Source organism: Asterias rubens, chromosome 12 (genome assembly GCF_902459465.1).
Source record: "Asterias rubens chromosome 12, eAstRub1.3, whole genome shotgun sequence".
NCBI classification, from domain to species: Eukaryota; Metazoa; Echinodermata; class Asteroidea; order Forcipulatida; family Asteriidae; genus Asterias; species Asterias rubens.
This window is the reverse complement of record NC_047073.1, coordinates 702,736-726,534: the sequence shown is the minus strand read 5'-3', so window position 1 is coordinate 726,534 and position 23,799 is coordinate 702,736. Positions and strand designations below refer to the sequence as shown.

The window sequence follows — 23,799 nt, the reverse complement described above, 5'->3', positions numbered from 1 at the left end:
CGGAATATGTGTCTAAATGATCCAGAAACTCTTCAGAATGACGCGGAAATTTACTCAAAGTTAAATTTGGTGACCAGTTTGTGGGTCAGCCTGTCCCAGAAATGGTCAAAGCATCGTGAGACCCTGGATTCCGGGTTAATTCTGACCCCGTGAGTTTTCAGAGTAGTAGACCTTTATCAGTGTGCGGCCATCTTGATATTCTCCCATTCAAATCAAAGTATCCAAACTGAGGCTTGAAGAGGAGATAGTCTGGTTCCTTTTTCAACAATGAACATAAGCATTTACTGTTATATATATATAAGGGGACATGACCAAGATGGTGGTAGCATGACAATGCTCAATAGATGTTTTTTTGTACAAACCTCAGTGCCTTACATTTTTAAGTATACTATCTGTTGATTTCTAACTGAATGTAAATGGGACAAAGCAAGGTATAATCTACCGGTAGATCGTAATTAAAAAATGAAGGATTGATGTATTTACAATATGAGTTTCAGTTTCGTTTAGCTTTAGAAAGAAACCTGGTAACAAATAAAAAGGGCTGTACGTAGATGTAAAACCATTTTCTAAATCACAGTAGTATATTTCTTAGTTTAATTCAATTCAATTAACAAATTTCTTTTATACTAGATTTGACAAAAGACTGGGCAGCTCCATAATGACATCAATTTTACAATTAGTACAAACTATAGGAAAGTATAACACAGACTATGGGAAAGTATAACACAGACTATGGGAAAGTATAACACAGACTATGGGAAAGTATAACACAGACTATGGGAAAGTGTTTAAACAAAATTGCATATACATTGTTATAATGAACATCAAAATAATGTACGTGAATAAAAGAAAACAAGGAAATAGAAATGAATCAAGAAAATTATAATTGACTAGAAAATTTAGACGGAAGCATGAATCATAGAGCATCACCTGTTTGGTTGCCACATGGCAAGTCATTTATTACAGTCTTTATATTCAAGCACGTTAACATGGTCACGACCTAAATATTATTATATGTAGCTTTAATTGCAGTTTCTGTTAAGACTGGATCCGAAGTCGTGTCTCGTGTTGATGTTCAATTGTCTGGAAAGTATAAACACTAAACCGTACATGACTGTTGGCGTCTTGCGTAACAATCCTACACCATGGCGATGCTGACCGATCATCTTTATTCAGGTAACTACACCCTCTTTGCAATAATATCATTTTTATTGGTCCTAGTTCATGTTAGCTAAAGAAACATTGTTAGACAATGTGTAGTCCTGGGTGTCTTTATATTCAGTTAAATTTCAAGTTCCTTTTCAATTCCTTGTTTCTTACCACCATTGTGAATCCAAGACGGCGGCCCCAAGTTTGGTACGGCGGGAGACTCAAATCGCATTAATAATCTTTATTAACCCACGGTTTTATACCAAATCTCCGCCTCTTATTGATTGTTGTAAAAACAAAACTACAACAACAACGCCACCATCAACAACATTGGCCTATCCACCTTTTTGTGGATAAGACCATTTAGTTCGGCCTCTTTTCTACAGCTTATGGTCAATCTCAGTGGGTCTGGTCATGATGCCCAAAATGCTAAAGTTTATGGGTTCGAATCCCACTCGAGTGCCAGTGGATTTGTTACCTCACAAGACGCGGGAAAGTACTGTAATATTTCTCTGTAAGATTGGTACTTGTATGAACTTTAGAATCAGTGAGCTTTCAGATGGAAATATTTCTTTGGAAGATTGGTACTGGTATGAACTTTAGAATCAGTGAGCTTTCAGATGGAAATATTTCTCTGGAGGATTGGTACTGGTATGAACTTTATAGAATCAGTGAGCTTTCAGATGGAAATATTTCTGTGGAGGATTGGTACTGGTACGAACTTGAGAATGAGTGAGCTTTCAGATGGAAATATTTCTCTGAAGGATGGTCCTGGTATGAACTTTAGATTGAGAGAGCTTTCAGATGGAAGTATTTCTCTTTAGGACTGGTATGAACTTTAGAATCAGTGAGCATTCAGAGGGGGTGATATTTTTCTGGAGAATTGGTACTGGTATGAACTTTAGAATCAGTGAGCTTTCAGATGGAAATATTATTTAGGCTTTTCACTGAGCCTCGTCATAGCAAGGACTTTCTTTTTGTCATTAGGGTGGGGTGGGGCAGGGCTTTTCCGAATAAATGACTGATGTCGGACTCAAACCCATGACCTTTGAAATAATTAGCTATGGTTGGGGAGCCTAATTAGTTTGGAATTTAAGCCTGATATTCATCAGAGGCATAGACATGTAGACAAAATACAAACGGAAAAATCCCCATCCATTTATAGGGAAAGAGAAAGCAATGATCGCATAATTATAGGAACATAATGGCAGCCAATCATAACAACACATTTAGAAGGAATTATATATTTTATTAGCATGTATTTTATTTCTCAATAGGTGGATATCTACATACAAAGTAGTAACAGACAAACAAAAATCTAAGTCTGTAAAAAAATTAGATTTTTCGTAGCTTAGCATATCTTACTGCAATAGAATAAGTTTCAATTCTTCAAAATCGGTTTAGGTCCAGGATCAATTACCATATTATGGTTGCTCTAAAGGAAAACCCAAGGCTTAAATGATTAATGAACTAACTAGTGGCCACATCTCAAGCTCCGATCACAGGTTTCCATGGAGGAAAAATTTGGAACATGAAAGTCTTCATTTTTATTCCTTAATTGGGCACCCAACCTCGAATTGTTGTTTTTCGACCTTAACTTCACATTCTATTCTTATCAATTAATAAGTCATTAGTAACATATCGTGAATCATTATTTTTATCAATCGTGTATATTGTTTTACTTTTTCTATTTTGTTCAATGACACATTTCAGTCAAGATACAAAAGTGACTTGTAACATGTTCTTTTCAGTAGAGGTTCTAACAAAAACAAGAAAATGTTGACATCGACAGCAGGCACCATAAAATCCTACTATTGAGGTCTTGATTGCGCACGCATCTACCAATAAGGTAGACAAGGCGCTTAGATACATTTTAAAGAAAGATAGGTTACTGAAGTTTATTCTGAGATCCAACTATGTAGCATCTTATAAAGGTTTACAAGGTGCTACGGCGCATTTAACAGCCACAGCCAGGAACACCGGTAAAACCACAACACACGTCCCATCCGAAGGATGAAGCAATTGTAATAAGATAGTGGACACTATGTGTAATTATTCTAAATAATTGTTAGCATGGAAACTTAATTGGTAATGAGCAATAGAGACCTGTTGATAGTAATGATAACATTGTGGGTAACGGCTCCCTCTGAAGTAGCGTAGTTTTTGAGAACAAAGTAATTTTCCACGAATTTGATTTAGAGACCTCAGAATTAGATTTTGAGGTCCTGAAATTAAACATCTGAAAGCACACAACTTTGTGTGACAAGGGTGTTTTTTCTTCCATTATTATCTCTCAAATTCGAAAACCAATTGAGTTCAAATTTTCTTAGGTTTGTTAATTTGTGCATATGTTGAGACACACAAAGTGAGAAGACAGGTCTTTGACAATTACCAAAGGTGTCCAGTGTCTTGCCTAAGGACACTGTCACAACCAGGATTTGACCGACACTATGCTGATAAGAAAGACCAGAAATTACATTTTAATTGTCTATGCTTAATAGGCTTTATAAAAAGAATTGTACCTCATTAACTCGGCTTGGTTTATACCAAACGGTGCAAGAATGATCCACAATACTTCAAGCCTTTCCTAAAGGCAGCCCTCCAACCCTACAGTGGACAATTTAATACTTTCTAAAGTTGTATTTTTTTGTGCTTAAAGCATCGTAAATATCAAAGTTAAATAATGTAATAATATGCTTTTTATATAGCTTTCATATCAGTCACTCAGTGACGCTCAAGGCGCTTCAACATTCAGTATATTCCTGCTAGGTATTTGGAACTACGTTTGAATTTCGAGACCTACTCCTTTAACATAGCACCCTGTTATGGTTTACAAAGGTGTTGTGGCGCAATAATGCTGCTAACCAAACGGTTAACCAGGAACAACGGGGCGAACCCCTTCTCTTTTTCTTAAAGTGCCCTGGATTCTTTTACTTGCGTTACAAAACACAATACATTTCGTTGGTTTTGATTCAAACATTGGACAGATTTTTAAGGAGGTTCAGAAGATACAGTTACTTTGAACAATGTCTTGATGAGATCGTTGTGGTTTGTGAATGAGACAGATGGCTGTTTACTGTCCCTGCGTCCAATCTTCAATGATGCATTAGGTCCTTCATCAAGAGCTCCACTTTGAAGCTTCTGTGTGATCTTGAAAACTGTAAAACCAAAAATATAAAATAAATACTTCTTAAGAAACATTCGTGGAATAATGTTCAATGCATTAATATTAATGAGCCATGTGCAAGTTAGATTTGAAGAATGCCTGGTGCCATGACGTGCTTGAGTAACAGCTTAAAAGTTTTAATTCTTCAGACTACCAAGACAGTTGCGATATCACATGGTTGAGGACAAGCTTTTGCGTAGCTACACAAGAGATGGCGAACACTTAAACAAAATTCAGAATGAATGTGTATGGCACAATGGAAGTAGGGTTTGCATAACTCACGGTTACTCTACAAAATCTTGCCCGAATCATTGACATAGCTGGCTAAGTAGTCTGAGAAATTCAAATGTAAGCGGTAACTTGTGACTAGGCAAGTCATTGCACCAAACACTATTCAAATCTAACTTGCATCCGTGCAACCTGAACATTTCTGTGAACAATACGTGTAATTTTCTCACTGACTGGACAGCAATTTTTTTGATGAGGTTGTGGGTTCGAATCTCACCCTGGGTGCCTGGTAATTGTTTTCTGTGGAAATCTAAAAGCAAAATGTACCGCACTATGGAGGCATTTTGTACATGTTGTAAAGGGAGTAGCAGAGACTGTTGTATTTAAGTAATATTATTACACATTAACACCAATTAAAACATAGACTTACTCAGATCCTTTGACCTCTTTACTTCCTCCCGTAGGTCTTGGGATGAGCAGTGCTTGTCTAGGTTGGTATGGATCATCTTTAAGACTCCTAAAAGCGACTACAACAATTGAAAACAAAGTATGATAGTAAGCAATAGAAGATAAACTGTTAGTGTTTTCAAAGAAATGAGAAATGAAACTTGTACAATATTGCTGTCCCTATGTGATATGATGAATTCAACAATATTATGGCAAATCGGAGACCAGCCGTTTGAAAAAGACCTAGATGTAGATTGTCTGTTTAAACAGCAAAGTTATAGGACTTGGACTCGAGTCCGAAGTTGAGTCCTTTTTTCAAGGTCTTGGACTTGGACACCAATTTGGAGGGCTCGGATGAGGAGGGTTTGACTACATCCCTAAGAACCACTTCTTTTACACTTACCTTATATTGGTCACATTGCTGATTGCTAAGGGTCTCAGACCGACTCAAAGCAAACAATCTTGCTCGTAGGGATGAGTACCTGTAAGAAATGACATTAAAGAAAAAAGACTTCTTACAAAACCTCTAACCAGATTCACCTACTCCTCATTTTCCAAAAGGTTCATATGCAGCTGCTCCAAACCTTTGGAATAATCTTCCTTATTTAATATGTCATGGCATTTCACTAACTGATTTCAAAACATTGCTTAAGATTCACCTTTTGTTTTGCTTACTAGGCTATTTGTTTCATTCTCATCTATTGTTAACGTATTGATTGCTTTAATATTATTGTTGTAAAGTGTTCTGGTACCCTTTCTGTGTTAGAAAACTGTGCAAATGCTTCAATTATAAGATTTTTAGATTTGTTACTGAGGGTGTGTCACAGCTAAGTTGGCTTGGGAACTGACCCTCTAATTAATTTAGGTGATTTCGAAGTCTTCAGCTTAATATGTACACTTTCTTCAGTATGCTATAGAAATTAAGCGGTAAAAGTTGAGGTAAAATGATACTTGCTCAAATGAACTTTACTTGCTAACCAGCCTGACATATAAATATTCTGATCAATTTGTTATAAATGTTTCTGATTGATGTGCCTGTGTCTTATTGTCTAATCTACAGGTCTTGAACTTCTTGAAGGAAAAACAACAGGTTTCCTCGCTCCAAGGGGCACTTCTATGAGAATAATGTAAACTTGGAACTTTGCAAAGGGCACCAGGGCAAAAGCACAGGGCACCACGGCAACTACTGTGGGTGCCTTGGGCTGTTTCAGTTCAAAGCCTGTGTCACAGTATGCTACACCACACTTGATCCCACAACAAATAGTATTTTTGGTACTTTGTTCTCAGATATCAAAATATTTCAAATTATACAAATAAAACATCTGAGTAAGGCAATATAGTTTTAATAATGACCAACCTTTCAGCTAACTCTTGGTCTTCTTCTCCAACACTGCCTGGCCACTCACTTGGGTAACTTGAAATGACTCTACAATGAGTAAACAAAGAACAGGATCCTTACAAACATGAATTGCGAGGGTCGTGGGTTCGAATCCCACCTGAGTAAAATGCCTGTGATTTTTTTCACAGGACTTGGAAGAGTACTGAGTACACAGTGCTTTACACACATCAATGTAAGGGTCAATTGGGCCCCGACCTTGAGTCCAATCTGCTCATTCAAAACACGCCCTTGGTAACTCACTCTTGTAGGTTGGCCTGGTCTCGTAAGGATGGCTTGAGACTACTCTGGGAATCTTCCTGAGGCTCTTTACGGAGTTCATCCAGCCTCATTAAGGTTGTCCGCTGTCTCTGACGTCCAAGCTGTCGCTGGTAAACATCTTCCATGGTGAAATTGACTGTGAGAAAACAATTTATTGGCCCAGTGTCATAAATCATAAGAGCATACAAACTTGTTAAGCACAGAAAAAAGATGGTAAAAACAAATCTGGCAAATAGTTTTAATTTTTTTAAAACAAATTTCAACAGCCTGTTTCCAGATCATGGCTGGCACTATGAATGAAGATATGAGGTCCCCCCTACCGGGTCACAGATAACCAGACTAACAAGTTTTTTTCTTTCTACAAATCCTATAGTTGGTAAACAACAACACCCAGTAAATGCAGCTTAACGCCTTAAAAGGGGCACGTTGACTTTGATCAGGCGAGTTGGTCTATGAAAAGCGTTTGAAAACCAGTTGTTATAAAATGCATACAGTTGGAAAGATGTTTTAAAAGCAGAGTATAATGATCCACACAAATTTGCCTCAAAATTTGACACTTTTCATTATACATCGTGAGCTAACACTAAAACGGTCAACCGTGTAAGTTTGCAAAGTAAAAGGAAAACCACCAATTTCGAGGCATGATTGTGTGTATCTTTATATTCTACTTTCAAAACATCTTTCTAACACCATCCATTTCATAACACATGGTTTCAAACTCTTTTAATGGACCAACTCGACCGATCCAAGGCAACGTGTCCCTTGTAAACTGAATCTTGTGGTAGTTTCTTTACTAATTACTGAATTAAAACTTTTAGAAGATACATGTACCACACAAAAGCAAAGGTATTTTTTCACACTATGCCAAGATAAGTCAACAACACGCATAAACATTTAAAAAAAACAATACAAGTGTTACACTTACTTTTAGTGATAATTCTGTCAATAAGAGATGATGGGATGTCTGGTAAGTCATCATGAAATGACTGTTGAGCTGTAAGAGTAAAACAACAATAGCAGAAATTGCAGCAATCAAAATAGGTATAGACATGATACTTGGTCCTTGGGAAAAGGGTAGGAACAAGGGGCATGAGTACAACGGCTGATCCACGTGTACATTTGGTATAGGCTTTTATTTTATACCAGTGTTAAAGATTTATCCATATGCAAAACAAATTGGAAATCAGACTAGTTAGGAAGAACATCATGTGGTGGCTCGTGGGCTTTCATTGACTTTGGCAGTATTTCAGAGGGAAGGTTTTCCTCTGGTGATTGGTACTTATGAGCTTTAGAATCAGTGAGCTTTCAGATGAAATATTTCTCTGGAGGATTGGTACTGGTATGAACTTTAGAATCAGTGAGCTTTCAGATGAAATATTTCTCTGGAGGATTGGTACTGGTATGAACTTTAGAATCAAGGAGCTTTCAGATGAAATATTTCTCTGTAGGATTGGTACTGGTATGAACTTAAGAATCAGTGAAATCTTTTAGTATTTTAATTTAATACTGTTGATAATGTTTTGTCTACTAGAGACTCAATGATTAGACCAAGCTTCCTTTACCTCTCCAAGCATTCATCCAACTTCTGGGTCCAGACTCCAAAACAAAAGGCGTTGACATTGCCCGGACCTGGCTACTGATGAATTCCTTGTCCGCCATGTGAGCCTCTACTTCTCCACTGGCTATGATTAAAGTGTCTATGGGAAACAGAGCGATACACACACAATGGAAGAAATAACGTTTTCAAACACTATATGTTAGCTTATCTATTTCATGCACCATTTCTTTTATATTGAAATGATACTTTGGGCACATTAATTGTTTGCATGTTTTTTTTTCTCAAATGGTGACCCCAAAACGGGTAAAAGAGTCCTCTTTCGTGTTCTGAAAACTGGTTGTTTGATCTTTATGTTTAGTTTTAGAATTAGTTTTCTGGAGGAATTTAAACTGCTCGCTAGCGGCAGCTGGGTGCATGAAACAGTTAAAGGATGAGAGCAGAAAGGTAATGATGAATTCAGACAACAAATTCCTATCATTTTGCCATTTTTTTGTAACGGCCTGACATTTCCACCCTAGCAGAGTCTTTCTGAAAGCCTTTGGGGAAAAAAATTCTCCTATGGTCAAAACATGAGGCAATTAAAGATATATACCAAAGGTCATTTACATGGGCAAACAGTTTCCAATGGATCCCTCTTTTTACCTTTCTTTTTGCTAGTTCTTTTCTTTGAAACTTTCACCGTCTGTGGACCTTGCTGAGACTGTTCCAACATATTATGACTTCTCCTTCTTCCTTCAAGTTGTTCTCCAGTCTCATCCCCTTCATCAGACAGGCTTCTACTGGGGCCGGGATCAGACTTTCTTTTCTTAGCACGTGTTGATGTTTGACTTTCATTGTTTCTTTTGAGCGATATTTTAGAGATGAAGAGGTGAGACAGACATGGGGAAAAATAATAACAACTACAACTTTACAAGATGAATGGGACAGGTTTGTGATATGTTTCACTAGAAACTATTTGAAAAAAGTCAAAAAGATATTAATCAATCTGAGATCAGAGAAAATACAATTTGACGATCTGCTCCATTAAATTATTTCAATAACAGTAGTGAGGGTTTTAGGGATATATGTGGGTTGACAATGTTGAAACATCTGCAGTATTTGAAAGTTTAACTTTGTTTAGAATTTGTTTCTCTCTAAATATTTCTAACAGGTCAATTTGAGCTACATTTGCTTTTATGTTATATTTATAGTTGAAGGTTTGGCTAATCTATTTCATCCTGTACATTCCATTTTTGTTTTTTGCACAAACACTTTTGAAAATCAGATCTTTAAAGACGCCAAACTTTTTCAAACTTTGAACGCTCACTATTTTCTAGCGGTTAGTTACATGGAAGGCTGACCGGAGGCAAAAATTTACACAGACATTCCATTGTGTAGTGTGTACTGTCATACACTACCATTCTATGCTTTATTGTCCCAAACAATGAGGAAGGGGCCACAAATGGTACTGGAACTCGTGCTCGAAATCTCCAAAGATTTTAGACAAGCCTATAATAATAAACTTTCTGATTTGGTAGTTTACCTGTTATCTGAATCTTTATCTGTGTTTATTTCATTTGACGAAGCTAATCCCTTTTCATCTTCAGTATTGTCTGAGTTGTGTCCATCCGTCTCAATAGGACCAGTGCTATTCTGACTGTCACTCATCTGTTCACCCTCAAGTCTTTCTTCTGCACCTGTGCTCATCAAGGACGATCTTATCGGAAATCTAGTTGGACTCTGAAATAACCTCCTTGATCCACCGACATCTGGAGAGAAATACTTGTCAATTTGAGTGACTTTCTTCGCCAAGTTACTCTTTGATATTTTTCTTCTGGATCCTGTCTCTTTGACTGTAGAATCTTGACTTGATGCTGTAGATGGTTCCCCGTCTGATACGCTGGGCTCTGAGGCTGAAGGGTTGCGAGTGCTAAATCGTCTCTTCATTCGGTCGACGAGGCTCACCTCAATCTCAGGGGTAGGTACAATACTTTGATGATGTAGATTTTCATTCTGGGATGGAGGTTGTGATAGTTTTCTCTTTTTTAACTTTGCCATTCTGAAAACAATTATAAATAAAAACACCATAGTTTAACAACTATTAAATTATAAATAAGTTCAACATTCGAACTAAAAAGTGTTATGAATCTACATTAATTGTATCCATATAACGTCTTGCTTATTTTCTGAATTGCTGTCTACAATTGTCTGCAACAATGGCAGTTATGATTGGGGTACAAAGTTGTTAACCATATCAGGCATGTATGCTTTGTTTTTGAAAGGTCAAGGGCACCAAAGCATTTTCTCCAAGTGAACCCTGTGACATGTATGAGAAAATTGTAAATGTCTACTCCCAAAGCATTTCAAGGCACCAAGGCAATAATGAGAGTTGACTTCGGACCGAGTTTAATTATAAGGTTGGTTTAGTTGCGATAACTGACCCTCCTCCCGTCAGCCTGGCACCCATCGGGAGGAGGGTTACGTTACCGTAACTAAAGGTTGGTAAGAATGCTATAAAGTTGAATGAGACTGCCCTGATGATGTCCGAGAGAGATAAATAATAATAACAATACATTACATTTATTATTAGTTATGATTTCGTTTTTTTATGGCAAGTTGAGTTCCACAATCATACACAACAACAATTTACATTACAAAAAGAAACCAAGACTGTGATGTTAACAAAAATTCACAGATCTATCCTCTTAAACGTTTCTAATGAAGCGATGATTCATTGACATTGACAATAACAGTAAACTTCTCTATGCTACAATCAATGAGTGATTGATTGTTTACATGAAAAGTAATGTCCGTAATCTGGACAACTAACTTTAACTAGTTTCCACTTGAGAATCTTCAAATATTTTTACCTTTGTTTCCTTCAGAAAGTACAGCATGCAAGAAAATATACGAATCTGACATAAATGATCAGGTTGAAAAGGTACAGATTGGTAGTTTGTATTCGAAGTTCCACTCCTTCCCGCCGCCCCTGATTGTTTATAGCAAGAAATTGTTTTCGACTACACTTGAGGGCGCTATTTGATTCAAAGCAACGTAGTCAAGTACCTTTACAAATACTCCACTTTTACTAGCGTGAATGCCATGTGGGAGACAGGATGTTGTCCATATCGATTTTTGTGTACATTTGACGCAATTTGTTTCGTTTATTCTTCATGAATCATTGTACCCATGTTGTTTTGTTTGACTCTGCTGTGTACGTGTGTTAATTGTGACATTGCTTGTTTTTATTGCATTGGAGCTAATGAGAGGAGTATGTCAGACGGGGAAGCATTAAATACACGGGACTGAAACTGTATAAGAAGCGTGAGTATTTAAACCCTTTTTATTTTATTTTTATTTAAAAAAATACGAGTTTCTCTGATTATTATGTAATAATGATCCGAGTTCTTCTGTTCTGGTTACTGGGCCAAAAACAGTGTTTTTTTGTTAGTCGCAATCTGTGCAGTTGCCTTTTACATTAATTACACAAACCAATTAAACAATTTTTGAACTAAAAGTCTACTCGCACTTAAACAAAAATTGGGCTGAGGCATGATTGAATTGACACAAACTTAACTGTGCAGTTTGTATTGTATTCTTTCATGACACTGGACACTATTGTTGTATTGGTAGTTGTCATAGACCAGTCTTCTCACTTGGTATGCATAAAATAACAAACCTGTGGAAATTTGAGCTCAAATATTGGTCGTCGAAGTTGCGAGATAATAATGAAAGAAAACACACCCTTGTCACACAAGGTTGTGTGCTGATGGTTGATTTCGAGACCTCAAATTCTAAATCTGATCTGAGGTTTCAAAATCAAATTCGTGGAAAATTACTTCTTTCTCGAAAATGATGTCACTTAGAGGGAGCCATTTCTCACAATGTTTTATAATATCAACCTCTTCCCATTACTCGTTTCCAAGTTAGCTTTTATGGTAATAATTATTTTGAATATTAAAGGAACACGTTGCCTTGGATCGGTCGAGTTGGTCTTTGAAAAGCGTTTTGTGACCGTTTATTATAAAATGCATATGGTTAGAAAGATGATGTAAAAGTAGAATACAATGATCTACACAAATATGCCTCGAAATTGCGTGGTTTTCTTTTTACCTCGTCCAATAACACGGTCGGCCATTTATGGGAGTCAAAATTTTGACTCCCATAAATGGCCAACCGTGATAGTTCGCGACGTAAAAAGAAAACCGTGCAATTTTGAGTGATACTTGAGTGAATCATTATATTCTACTTTTAAAACCTCTTTCTAACCATATACATTTCATAACAAACGGTTTCAAACGCTTTTTATAGACAAACTCGTCCGATCCAAGGCAACGTGTTCCATTAATTTTGGTTTTTACCCATACACCGATGTGTGTTAGCACTGTACTTCCCCGAGTCGTGTGAAAAAATATCACAGGCATGTTACTCGGGTGGGATTCGAACCCACGACCCTTGCAATTCTAGAGCAGTGTCTTACCAACTAGACTACCGAGATTGCCTGGTAGCTAGAGGCAGTTCGAATCCAATGTTATGGCAGCGGTTATCCTACCGCAACGATATAATAGATGTTAAATTTGCATCGGGATAAAGAATATTAATTTTGGTTTTTACCCATACACCGATTTGTGTTAGCACTGTATACTCAGTACTTAAAATTATTTTGAGTAATTACCGATAGTGTCCACTGCCTTTAATTTTTAAGGTTTTGGTTTGTTTTATTTATATTTTTCTGACTAAATTTTAGGGGATTCTATTTGAAAGCAACGTCATTTGTTTCACCATTAAAGGCAGTGGACACTATTGGTAATTACTCAAAATAATTATTAGCATAAAACCTCACTTGGTAACGAGTAATGGGGAGAGGTTGATAGTATAAAACGGTGTGAGAAACGGCTCCCTCTGAAGTAACGTAGTTTTCGGGAAAGAAGTAATTTTCCACGAATTTGATTTCAAGACCTCAAGTTCAGAATTTGAGGTCTCGAAATCAAGCATCTGAAAGCACACCTTCGTGTGACAAGGGTGTTTTTTCTTTCATAGTTATCTCGCAACTCCGACGACCAATCAAGTTTAAATTTTCACAGGTTTATTATTTTATGCATATGTTGAGATACACTAAGTAAGAATAGTGGATTTTGACAATTACTAATAGTGTCCACTGTCTTTAAGCAGGAAATGATTGCCTTTTTAATAGTTTCCTGAGTTGCAAGGATGATTGCACAATTCTATTTTAAGAGAATTTCAAGACAGTAACAAAAAAAATGTTGGTATTTTATTTTTTAAGGTGAACAAATTCAGCCCTGATATTTCTTGGAAACAATAAAGGCCTGCATTAAATTTTAGGGGATTCTATTTGAAAGCAATGTCATTTGTTTCACCATTAGGCAGGAAATGATTGCCCTTTTAATAGTTTCCTGAGTTACAAGGATGATTGCACAATTCTATTTTAAGAGAATTTCAAGACAGTAACAAAAAGAAATGTTGGTATTTTATTTTTTAAAAGGTGAACAAATTCAGGCCTGATATTTCTTGGCAACAATAGAGGCCTGCATCAATTCTATTTTAAGAGAATTTCAAGACGGTATCAAAAAAAATGTTGGTATTTTTTTTTTTTAAGGTGAACAAATTCAGGCCTGATATTTCTTGGAAACAATAGAGGCCTGCATTACTAACAACAAAATTGTGATGCTTTTAAAACTGAACTTGCCAGTGGATCACTTGGAGTGAATTGTGACTAGTCCACAGTTGTTTTAACACAAAATTAACATGGTTGCCAGCAGGACCAGTAAGCTTGCCGTTTCACCAGTCCCCAACTTTTTTCACTTTACAATATTTCATATTAAAACGGGGGCTTAGTTTCCAACACTGAACTAGCCAGCTGAACCACTATTTTTTGAGAGAATTAAACTCAAATCCAGAACAATTTAATAAACATTTATTTCATGATGGCAGTTACACATGTGACTGGTCAGTAAACAAATTATCTAAAGGCAGTGGACACTATTGGCAATTTCTCAAAATAGTTAGCATAAAACCTTACTTGGTAACATGGAATGGGGAGTTGTTGATAGTATAAAATGTTGTGAAAGTGGCTCCCTCTGAAGTAACATTGTTTTCGAGAAAGAAGTAACTTTCCATGAATTTGATTTAGAGACCTCAGATTTAGAACTTGAAGTCTCGAAATCAAGCATCTGAAAGCACACAACCTTGTGTGACACAAAGAGGGTGTTTTTCTCTTGTTATTTTCTCGTAACTTCGATGACCGATTGATCTCAAATTTTCACAGGTTTGTTATTTTATGCATTTTGTTGAGATACAACAAGTGAGAAGACTGGTCTTGTACAATTACCAATATTGTCGTGTCTTTAAAGAGAGAATGATGACAGTCTATTTTTAAAACAAAATGCTACACAAAATGTGTTGATCAGTAACTACTTAAAAAATAATCATTTGCCACTCAAAACAGCATTCACCATGCACAACAAAAATGTTCAGCTTTGCCAGTACTGGTGGTACTGGATGAATTCATTCCCTATGCATCAAACCTTACCAAGTTATATAGACACTTCCCTTTAATGTAATTCTATACCTTAAAAGCCTACCCTATAGTCCCATTAGGAAACACAATTGTTTTCTGTCTGTAAACTAGCAGACAAACCAGACACGTTTACAGTAACACAATACCGATATGCCAGTATAATATTCCACACTGTCTCATCAGACAAGTGTACAATACAATTTGAAACTACAATACCAGTATGCCGGTATCTATATTATATTACACGCTGCCTTGAATCTGTGGTGACACAAAGCGTTATTACCCGTAGTAATCAGCTTGATATAACAATGTAGAGTTTTGCATGTTTCACGCTTGAGTAATAATACAGGGCGTTCATTTCACTTTACAATGGAACAGTGTGAAAATATTCAGGAATTAAGTGTGAGACCATGACACAAGGATGACACAGGATTTATTGTTAGTGCCGCTCTTTAAGTGTTAGGGTAGGCCGTTTGTCATTCTTGATAGCTTCACCATGTAGTGAAGGCAGCAGTACCTACTAAGAGAGAAGAGAATAACGTAGATTGGATTTGAGGATTGCATGGTGAGGTATCATTTGTAGGATTTCAAACTTTGCATAAAGGGCCTAATTACCGAAAATACTCGAATAAATACTTGAATGAGGTGCATGCTGGTCTAGCTGTAGCGCTCAAGTTTGATCCCTCGCTAGACCAGCATGCACTTCATTTAACAGTAAGCACTTGCGCAACAGGTATTGCGAAAAGGTCTATGGTGGAAATACGATAGTAAGGTTTGTGGTAACACCATGTAATCTCTAATTGAGTTGGGTTGGTTCATTTGTATTAGGTAGGGTGTGTCATTCTTATTGATATGTTCACCATGTTCAGAGTTGAGGCAGGGAGATTAGAGAACAACGTAGATGGGATTTGAAGCATTGCATGGTGAGGTATCAATGTATTCTTGTTTACATCACAGAATTTGCTTTGCATTCGGTTTTGAATGAAGTATGAATCTGGCATCTTTAAACCCCAACTACATTTGAAATTTTATGTTGTGCTTATCTTTTACAAATTCTTATTACACTTGGACTAGAGACACTTAAGACATGTACTGTCGTTGATTGCAGCATATTGCAGATAAGTATCCATCTGATAAAAAACCCATTATTACAAAGTTTTTTTATATTATAATTATTTTGGTAGTTCTTGTAAGGTTGCTGTGTTTTTAGGATGTTGACTGCATTATACACACACATTGCAGGGAACAATTTCATCCAGCATTTTTCCGCAGCAATTTTTTTTGACTGAACAAAATTTGTGCAAACTGAATGGTAATAACATTGAGTAGCAAATGAACATTTTTTGATAGCACATTTTGCTTTGCTGTACAAGGGAGATCGTTCACTGCATTGGGATCAGGCTGCCTCAGTGGTTTCTGGTGCTTACTTTCACCTTAGTGGGCCCTGGTTTGAATCCCCCCTTGGACTGGAGCCTGTAATAAATGGAGAGGGTTTCAGTTCACAATTAATGCAAGAGTTTTCCTCCAAAATCTAAGACTGAGCATTTCTTTAACATTTTGAAAGAAGAGTGCACAAAATATGCAGTTTTTGTCTACTGTACATTAATGGCCAGATATTGTAAAAATAATTAGTTAGACTTGATGTAACTTTGGATTTTGAATGCTTAACCACCAAAAGTGTTGTCTTCAAAAACACACCCAAATAAAAGAAAATACACACTGCTAAGGTTGAAACTCTATCTAGCCATCGGGCTAGCTCGGTGGGCTAGGGGTAAGACATCTGCTCTAGCAATGCAAAGGTTGTGAGTTCGAGTCCCACACAGGTTGTTTGCCTCTGGAGTTTTTTCTTCATAGAACTCAGGGAAGTCCTGAGTATATATACACATCAGTGTGAGGGTAAAAAAAAAAAAAAATTGTAATGTACATTTACATTTCAAATTATTTATCCTCGATTCGAAAATTTAAATCTGCTAAATAGTAACAATTTTCATTTTTTGCTCTTCTCATTTAGGCTATAAAGGTGAATCTTAAGCTGGTGGATACCACACAAGATGGAAACTGAAATTCCTTCCGAAAAACAAAGTCAAGGTAAAATGAAATGGTGCTATTGTAAAAGTGAATTAACTCAAAGATAAATATAATCCTTTTCTACACCTGCCGCACTTGGCATTGGTCCAGTTAAATGCTTATGTGTTGATTTTGATTTATACCAGTGTGTTATTTAGGTTGAGCATTTTTAATGTTTACACTTTTTATTGACTTGTTTAACTTGAAAGTAAACAGATGTCGTACTGAACAGGTAATCATTGACAGCATTTGAGAAAATGTGTTTCCATGAGCAAAATGTGTTTCAAATAGCTCGTGGTTGCGTTGTGGCTGAGCAAGCAGTCTCTTTCACCGAACCCAAACTGGTGGTATCGGCAGAGTGTGGTTCAAATCCCGGTCGTGACACTTGTGCCCTTGAGTAGGGCACTTGACCATAAAAGGTTTGGAAGATAGTGATTCTGCTGTACAAGCCAGGCTCCTAGGTGGATGATACCATTGCCTACATCTGTACAGACTGTGAAGGGGGTAACCATGTTTCAGCCCCAGGAGTAGGTAGCAATGTGCTCCTGGTGACAACAGATTTGGGTTGATAGGAGTCTATATCAGTTAAGTCTAGCCTATACGTTTAAATGGTCATCTGGCCTTGTGTTCAGACGATCTCTCATTTTTGTTGTTGAAAATTTCACTCTTTTTGCATTTAATATTTTATTTTATTTAGATAAACTGATTATCAATGGATGCAGCAGTAATGTGGAAAACAGAGTCAAGGTTGTCACTGATGTTGTAGTACCAGCTAAGACACTGAACAAGGAAACACTGACACCATGGAGTGACGTGGAAGGCTTCCAACCTAAGATAGCCTCCGCTAAGGACAGTAACAAGTTCAAAATGGAATCCACCGATTTGAATGAAGTTTCGAGTATGCAGGATTCGAACCCGTCCCCATGGGGAAATGTGGACAACACCAATGATGATATAGCTCACTCCACCAATGGGAATGGTCCTGAGTGGAGTGTAACTCACAGCAGTTCTGATTGGCCAGCAGTGTCCAATGGCGACGTAGGTACCTCTTTAGAAGATCAGACCAAAGATGCAAAACTTGTATGGGGTGATGTCCAGAATGGTGAACAGCAAGCATCACATATTGAAGACGCAGATCTCCAAATACACTCAGCTGATGCAGGGAAAAGTCAAGCAACGCAAGACGGTTCCTTTGCCAATCCATTTGCTCAAGATAGTGGATTTGTGGACAACTTTTGTGAGATGTTGGAGACCGATTTGATATTCAAGTCAGGACTGGTTGACGAGGAGTTCAAAACAATTTGTGGTAAAAAAAACCTTAAAAAACCTAAAGTGTGCCATGTATCTACCGTCAGGTTGCAGAAGTTCCATTTGCAATAACTTGTTTTCAAATTGTGAATGGACATGCAGGCTTACACTGGAAATAATTTGACTTGATAAGTAGGCCTATTGTTAATTTTTTAATTACTCTCAAATAAAAATTTAAAAAAATGGACGGAACAGGAAGTAATTTTTCCTTCTTTTTTTAATGAAAACAACAAATGAATAAATTTGCTTACTCTCAATGTCAGTCTGCATGTTCTTTCTCACGTTGAAACACCTTCTGAGTGGTTTCAGGGACTTAACAACTGTCAACCATTTGAAAAAAACTATAATGATGGATGAAAAGTGGTACACTTTATTGTGTTTCTTGTCAAATATAAACATACAAATAGTTCCTTTTCGTTTTTGGAAAGAAGGAAGAAAGATGGAGGTAGATATTTATTTCAGGAGTGGTTGAACTCAAAAAAAAGAAGGATTTCTTGTATTGTCATTCTACAAAATAGTTTCTGCAAAAGTTCACTTCTCTCTGTCGGTAGGAGCAAACATTGCCCTCTTGCATTCAGTAGTTGTAATGTAAGTGTTGTATTAAGTAGGATTTGCTCCCCTATACAAGGGAAATAGTTCACTGCCTTTCTACTCGAGTGACGCCCATTTGCTTGTGGTTCCATCTGCCAGGATGAGATCTAACAGAAAGTTTTTCAGTTGCAGCCTCCACCTGAGGCAAACTTAGAACACAACCTTACATTGCTTTCCTCCTGATCACCTCAAAACTCACCTTTTCAATCAGGCAACAGGCATACCATTAATTTTCTCCATGTCTTAGTACAAGTAAATAGTTTTTCTAGATACCAGTGTTATACAAATCTTATTATTACTGTACTAGGGAGAAAGCCTTATTCTGTTACATTCTGTACACTGGTACTGTGTAGTTCACACCCTATTTGTCTATTTTATGCTACTAGCAATACTTGATGTTTGAAATCTAAAACAAAATTAACAAATACATTGCATTTTAATCCTTGTTTAAAACAGTAACTGCCGAGGAGGATGATCTATGGTCATCGTCGTTTACAGCCCCAGCTGATCAGTCAGTTAGCTCACCATCATGGGACCCATTCTCGTCCAATCAGAATCCAGCATTGACAGAGCCAGTACCAGCAATGCAGACCTCACCGGATGATCAAACGTCTGTGGATGAAATAACTTTGAAACTAAGTAATGATGTGGCTGAACCTTCATGCAGCGATCTCAGGGAGCAACCAATGCAAGTACCGGTAACAAGTATTCCACAACCAAAGACCACTCAGTATTCCACTTCAATAGTACTACCTCAAGATACCAGCCAACAGAGTACCACCACACTCTCCACCAATCACAGTGCTCATCAACATCACATTCCAGCCAATAGGGATCAAGCATTGGGTTCAAAACCCAAGACTAATTTGAACATTGGACAAATGTTGCAAAACACAGCGTTCAAAGAGGTGATTTTGGATGAATCGTGGATGTCAGAAACTGACTGTCTAGAGACAAAGGTAAGATAAATTCTGCAAAATGCTGAATCCATTTTTAATTTACACTATTTGAAATTAAGCTGCTCACCAAGTAATTATGTTATGGTCATTAGTTGGAGTAGTTACCAATCTATGACCTTAGCTTAAATGTAAAATGGTTCCTTGCCAGGTAGACACCACTGTCGACACTTTACCAGGCAATACGCGCACCTGGGTTTATACGCGCACCTGAAATTTTCAGCGCGTACGCCCATATGCATGAAGGGCCAATGAAACTAAGATGAATAAACATGCGATACAGCGCAAAGCTGTAACAAGGCATGGGTTTGACATCAATATGTTGTAAGGGACTTTGTTCCTTTTGTGCGTTTGCTTAAAAATTATGTGACTTGGTTTTATATGATAGGCGTACCAAAGTGTGATTTATTTCTGTTTAAATCCAAACCAGGCGCTGCTTGCAGACATTTATGGTAAATAATAGTGAAGCAGAATTGTCACAGGATAATTTATAGAAACCAGCGATGGCATTTTTGTGGACATCTCTAGACCTTTAATGCACAACGCATGACAGACGCATGGATTTCCAGTCTTTGATACATTTATTGGCTTTCAAATTTTACAAAATGGACATGTAAGAGAACACTTACAGTTTTCGTATGTGTATGTTCCTGCATCAACCTTAAACATCCCTCAGTGATGCTCAAGGCGTTTTAACATTAAGTATTTTCCTGCAAGGTATTGTGGATCTACGGTTGGAAGTATGAGACCAATTCACTATATGTAGGATATCAAGATAGAAACTGACAAGGTCTTATGTCGCTCTACACATCCAAACATATCTTCACGTAACGGCCACATTTTGGAGCGTTAGATTGATATATGTAGGATATCAAGATAGAAACCGACAAGGTCTTATGTCTCTCTACACATCCAAACATATCTTCACGTAACGGCCACATTTTGGAGCGTTAGATTGTTCGGGTGTGATGATTAGCGACGTCAATTTGCTTCAAGGCGATATGAAGGAGGTCTTGGTATGTTCCCAGTATGGAGTAACTAGCGAGATCATTAGGAGCAACCACTTCATGACATTTAACATTCCAAGTGGATTAAAGAGATTTGTGGCTCTCAGTGTTACGTCCAGAATGTCTCAGATTTAGGCTGGTGACTGAGCTTTTTCTGTCTCTGCCCCTCGGCTGTGGAATAAGCTTCCCACTCTTGTTAGGAATTCAAATTGCTTTCAAAAAGGCACTCAAAACCCATCTTTTCTCTGGTCGAATGTAATCTGGGTTTATCTTGTCTGCCCACCCCCCTCCTAATTATTCTGGCTTTTTTTTTTCCAGCGCTTTGCATCTGCTGGTTGGAGGCGCTTTATTTATACCCTTTTTATTATTATCACCAGACTAAAAATAAAGTTTTATTATTCCAAGTAAAGTGACAATCTGCTTTGTAAAGTTGGGATAATTTCAATAGTACAGGTACTTGAAAATTATAGTGAATATTAGTGTTGCAAGAGATCTATGTACATGTACATGTACACACATGTGATTCACGCCTGCATCACAGTACATACATCATGTCATTCACGCCTGCACCACAGTACATGTTTGTCATAACAGTGCCTCATGAATATTCATTAAAAAGTAACTTAATTAGGAACCAGTTGGATTGTGTCTTTACAGTCTGGCATATTTCATGCAGATGTTACACTATCCTTGGTGTTTACTGCTAAAGAGGGATACATTGTATAGCCTACAAAACCCATGTTAAAGCTTACTGTTGAGATGTGTAAAAGTGTTGCTGATGACACAAACAACATTCTGCATTCCGCCCCCCCCCCCCCCCCCTATCCCAAAATGGAAGAGTCTCATGAATATTCATGCTATAGATGAGCCACCTTGAGGCTGCTGGTGGTTAGAAGTACAGCAGTGCGCTGAGGAATGCAATGTTTACAGTGCGTGGTTGGGTGCCACAGTCCATTGCAGACAGTAGAAAGTCTTTGAAAGTAGCACATTGTTAAGACTTCTTATTGTCGACCCTTTAAGGACAAGAAGATGATCCTGATCTTCTTGAGCCATCTTAATTGTAGCTAGAGCTATTAAGGATAGAATCTTCAGCATTCTCTTCTAGACACCTGTGTACTGATCTTCTGATCAGTATACTCATCACCTCCATGGTATACTGTAGATACGTAGGTGAGTTTGTGTAGGAGTTGATCACCAAGATGTTGTTTTTGATCTTGGATAAGGACTTGATGTCTGTTTTGTTTTCTGTTCTTGTTCATGCAAGGCTACATGTTATTTCATGGCTATTTTACGTGTCCAGGGGTGGATTTCTCAAAGAGTTAAGACTAGTCTTATCTCGACTTAGGACGAGTTACTCATCCTAACTTAGGACTAGCTGTAAGTTTTAAATAAATCCTAAAGAGTCCTAGAAACTAGTTTGAGGTGAGACCTTTGTATAATCGACCCCTGAAACAATTTCTGAGGCCAGACAAACTCTTAAATAGTTAATTTGCAAGATTCTAGCTTTTGCATGACCGGATGAACAATCTAGAATGGTTTATTTGTATATTTGGGATACCATGTAACTATCTCTCTCTAATGAATTGTGTTGTTTCTGTAGAGAAACTACACTGGGAGCAAGTTCTTTACAGCTGCACCATTTCCTTCCATTTCCCTCCTGGGTTTGTTTCCCTTAAGACTCTGAAAGCACTACAAGTATTAAGACTACACTGGGAGCAAGTTCTTTACGGCTGCACCATTTCCTTCCATTTCCCTCCTGGGTTTGTTTCCCTTAAGACTCTGAAAGCACTACAAGTATTAAGACTACACTGGGAGCAAGTTCTTTACAGCTGCACCATTTCCTTCCATTTCCCTCCTGGGTTTGTTTCCCTTAAGACTCTGAAAGCACTACAAGTATTAAGACTACACTGGGAGCAAGTTCTTTACGGCTGCACCATTTCCTTCCATTTCCCTCCTGGGTTTGTTTCCCTTAAGACTCTGAAAGCACTACAAGTATTAAGACTACACTGGGAGCAAGTTCTTTACAGCTGCACCATTTCCTTCCATTTCCCTCCTGGGTTTGTTTCCCTTAAGACTCTGAAAGCACTACAAGTATTAAGACTACACTGGGAGCAAGTTCTTTACGGCTGCACCATTTCCTTCCATTTCCCTCCTGGGTTTGTTTCCCTTAAGACTCTGAAAGCACTACAAGTATTAAGACTACACTGGGAGCAAGTTCTTTACAGCTGCACCATTTCCTTCCATTTCCCTCCTGGGTTTGTTTCCCTTAAGACTCTGAAAGCACTACAAGTATTAAGACTACACTGGGAGCAAGTTCTTTACGGCTGCACCATTTCCTTCCATTTCCCTCCTGGGTTTGTTTCCCTTAAGACTCTGAAAGCACTACAAGTATTAAGACTACACTGGGAGCAAGTTCTTTACAGCTGCACCATTTCCTTCCATTTCCCTCCTGGGTTTGTTTCCCTTAAGACTCTGAAAGCACTACAAGTATTAAGACTACACTGGGAGCAAGTTCTTTACGGCTGCACCATTTCCTTCCATTTCCCTCCTGGGTTTGTTTCCCTTAAGACTCTGAAAGCACTACAAGTATTAAGACTACACTGGGAGCAAGTTCTTTACAGCTGCACCATTTCCTTCCATTTCCCTCCTGGGTTTGTTTCCCTTAAGACTCTGAAAGCACTACAAGTATTAAGACTACACTGGGAGCAAGTTCTTTACGGCTGCACCATTTCCTTCCATTTCCCTCCTGGGTTTGTTTCCCTTAAGACTCTGAAAGCACTACAAGTATTAAGACTACACTGGGAGCAAGTTCTTTACAGCTGCACCATTTCCTTCCATTTCCCTCCTGGGTTTGTTTCCCTTAAGACTCTGAAAGCACTACAAGTATTAAGACTACACTGGGAGCAAGTTCTTTACGGCTGCACCATTTCCTTCCATTTCCCTCCTGGGTTTGTTTCCCTTAAGACTCTGAAAGCACTACAAGTATTAAGACTACACTGGGAGCAAGTTCTTTACGGCTGCACCATTTCCTTCCATTTCCCTCCTGGGTTTGTTTCCCTTAAGACTCTGAAAGCACTACAAGTATTAAGACTACACTGGGAGCAAGTTCTTTACGGCTGCACCATTTCCTTCCATTTCCCTCCTGGGT

The 23,799-nt window shown here is 37.8% G+C and overlaps 2 protein-coding genes across 3 annotated transcripts in view; one reads left to right on the top strand and one right to left on the bottom strand.

The window, feature by feature from the left end:
* Positions 1–3,501: 3,501 nt before the first annotated feature.
* On the bottom strand, positions 3,502–11,189 carry LOC117297675. Its single transcript, XM_033780822.1, has 10 exons — positions 11,055–11,189; positions 9,728–10,243; positions 8,848–9,044; positions 8,210–8,344; positions 7,573–7,641; positions 6,630–6,783; positions 6,348–6,416; positions 5,394–5,472; positions 4,974–5,070; positions 3,502–4,307 (listed from the first exon to the last, which is right to left on the bottom strand). The coding sequence occupies exons 2-10, from the start codon at positions 10,240–10,242 to the stop codon at positions 4,141–4,143; spliced, it is 1,482 nt and encodes a 493-aa protein (XP_033636713.1). The 5' UTR covers position 10,243; positions 11,055–11,189; the 3' UTR covers positions 3,502–4,140.
* A 70-nt stretch (positions 11,190–11,259) lies between these two features.
* Positions 11,260–23,799, top strand: part of LOC117297467 — a 43,363-nt gene continuing 30,823 nt past the window's right edge. For both annotated transcript variants that reach the window (XM_033780521.1, XM_033780520.1), the window contains exons 1-4: positions 11,260–11,508; positions 16,734–16,810; positions 17,487–18,095; positions 19,145–19,647. In XM_033780521.1, coding sequence (XP_033636412.1) covers positions 16,774–16,810; positions 17,487–18,095; positions 19,145–19,647 — 1,149 coding nt within the window. In that variant the 5' untranslated portion in view covers positions 11,260–11,508; positions 16,734–16,773. The remainder of the gene's footprint in view (positions 11,509–16,733; positions 16,811–17,486; positions 18,096–19,144; positions 19,648–23,799) is intronic.

Coding starts and splice junctions, on each gene's coding strand:
- LOC117297675 (XM_033780822.1), bottom strand. CDS start 10,242: ATGGCAAAGTTAAAAAAGAGAAAACTATCACAACCTCCATCCCAGAAT. Junction 7,642..8,209: donor TTGGATGAATGCTTGGAGAG/GTAAAGGAAGCT, acceptor TTACTCTTACAG/CTCAACAGTCATTTCATGAT. Junction 6,784..7,572: donor TGACAGAATTATCACTAAAA/GTAAGTGTAACA, acceptor GTTTTCTCACAG/TCAATTTCACCATGGAAGAT.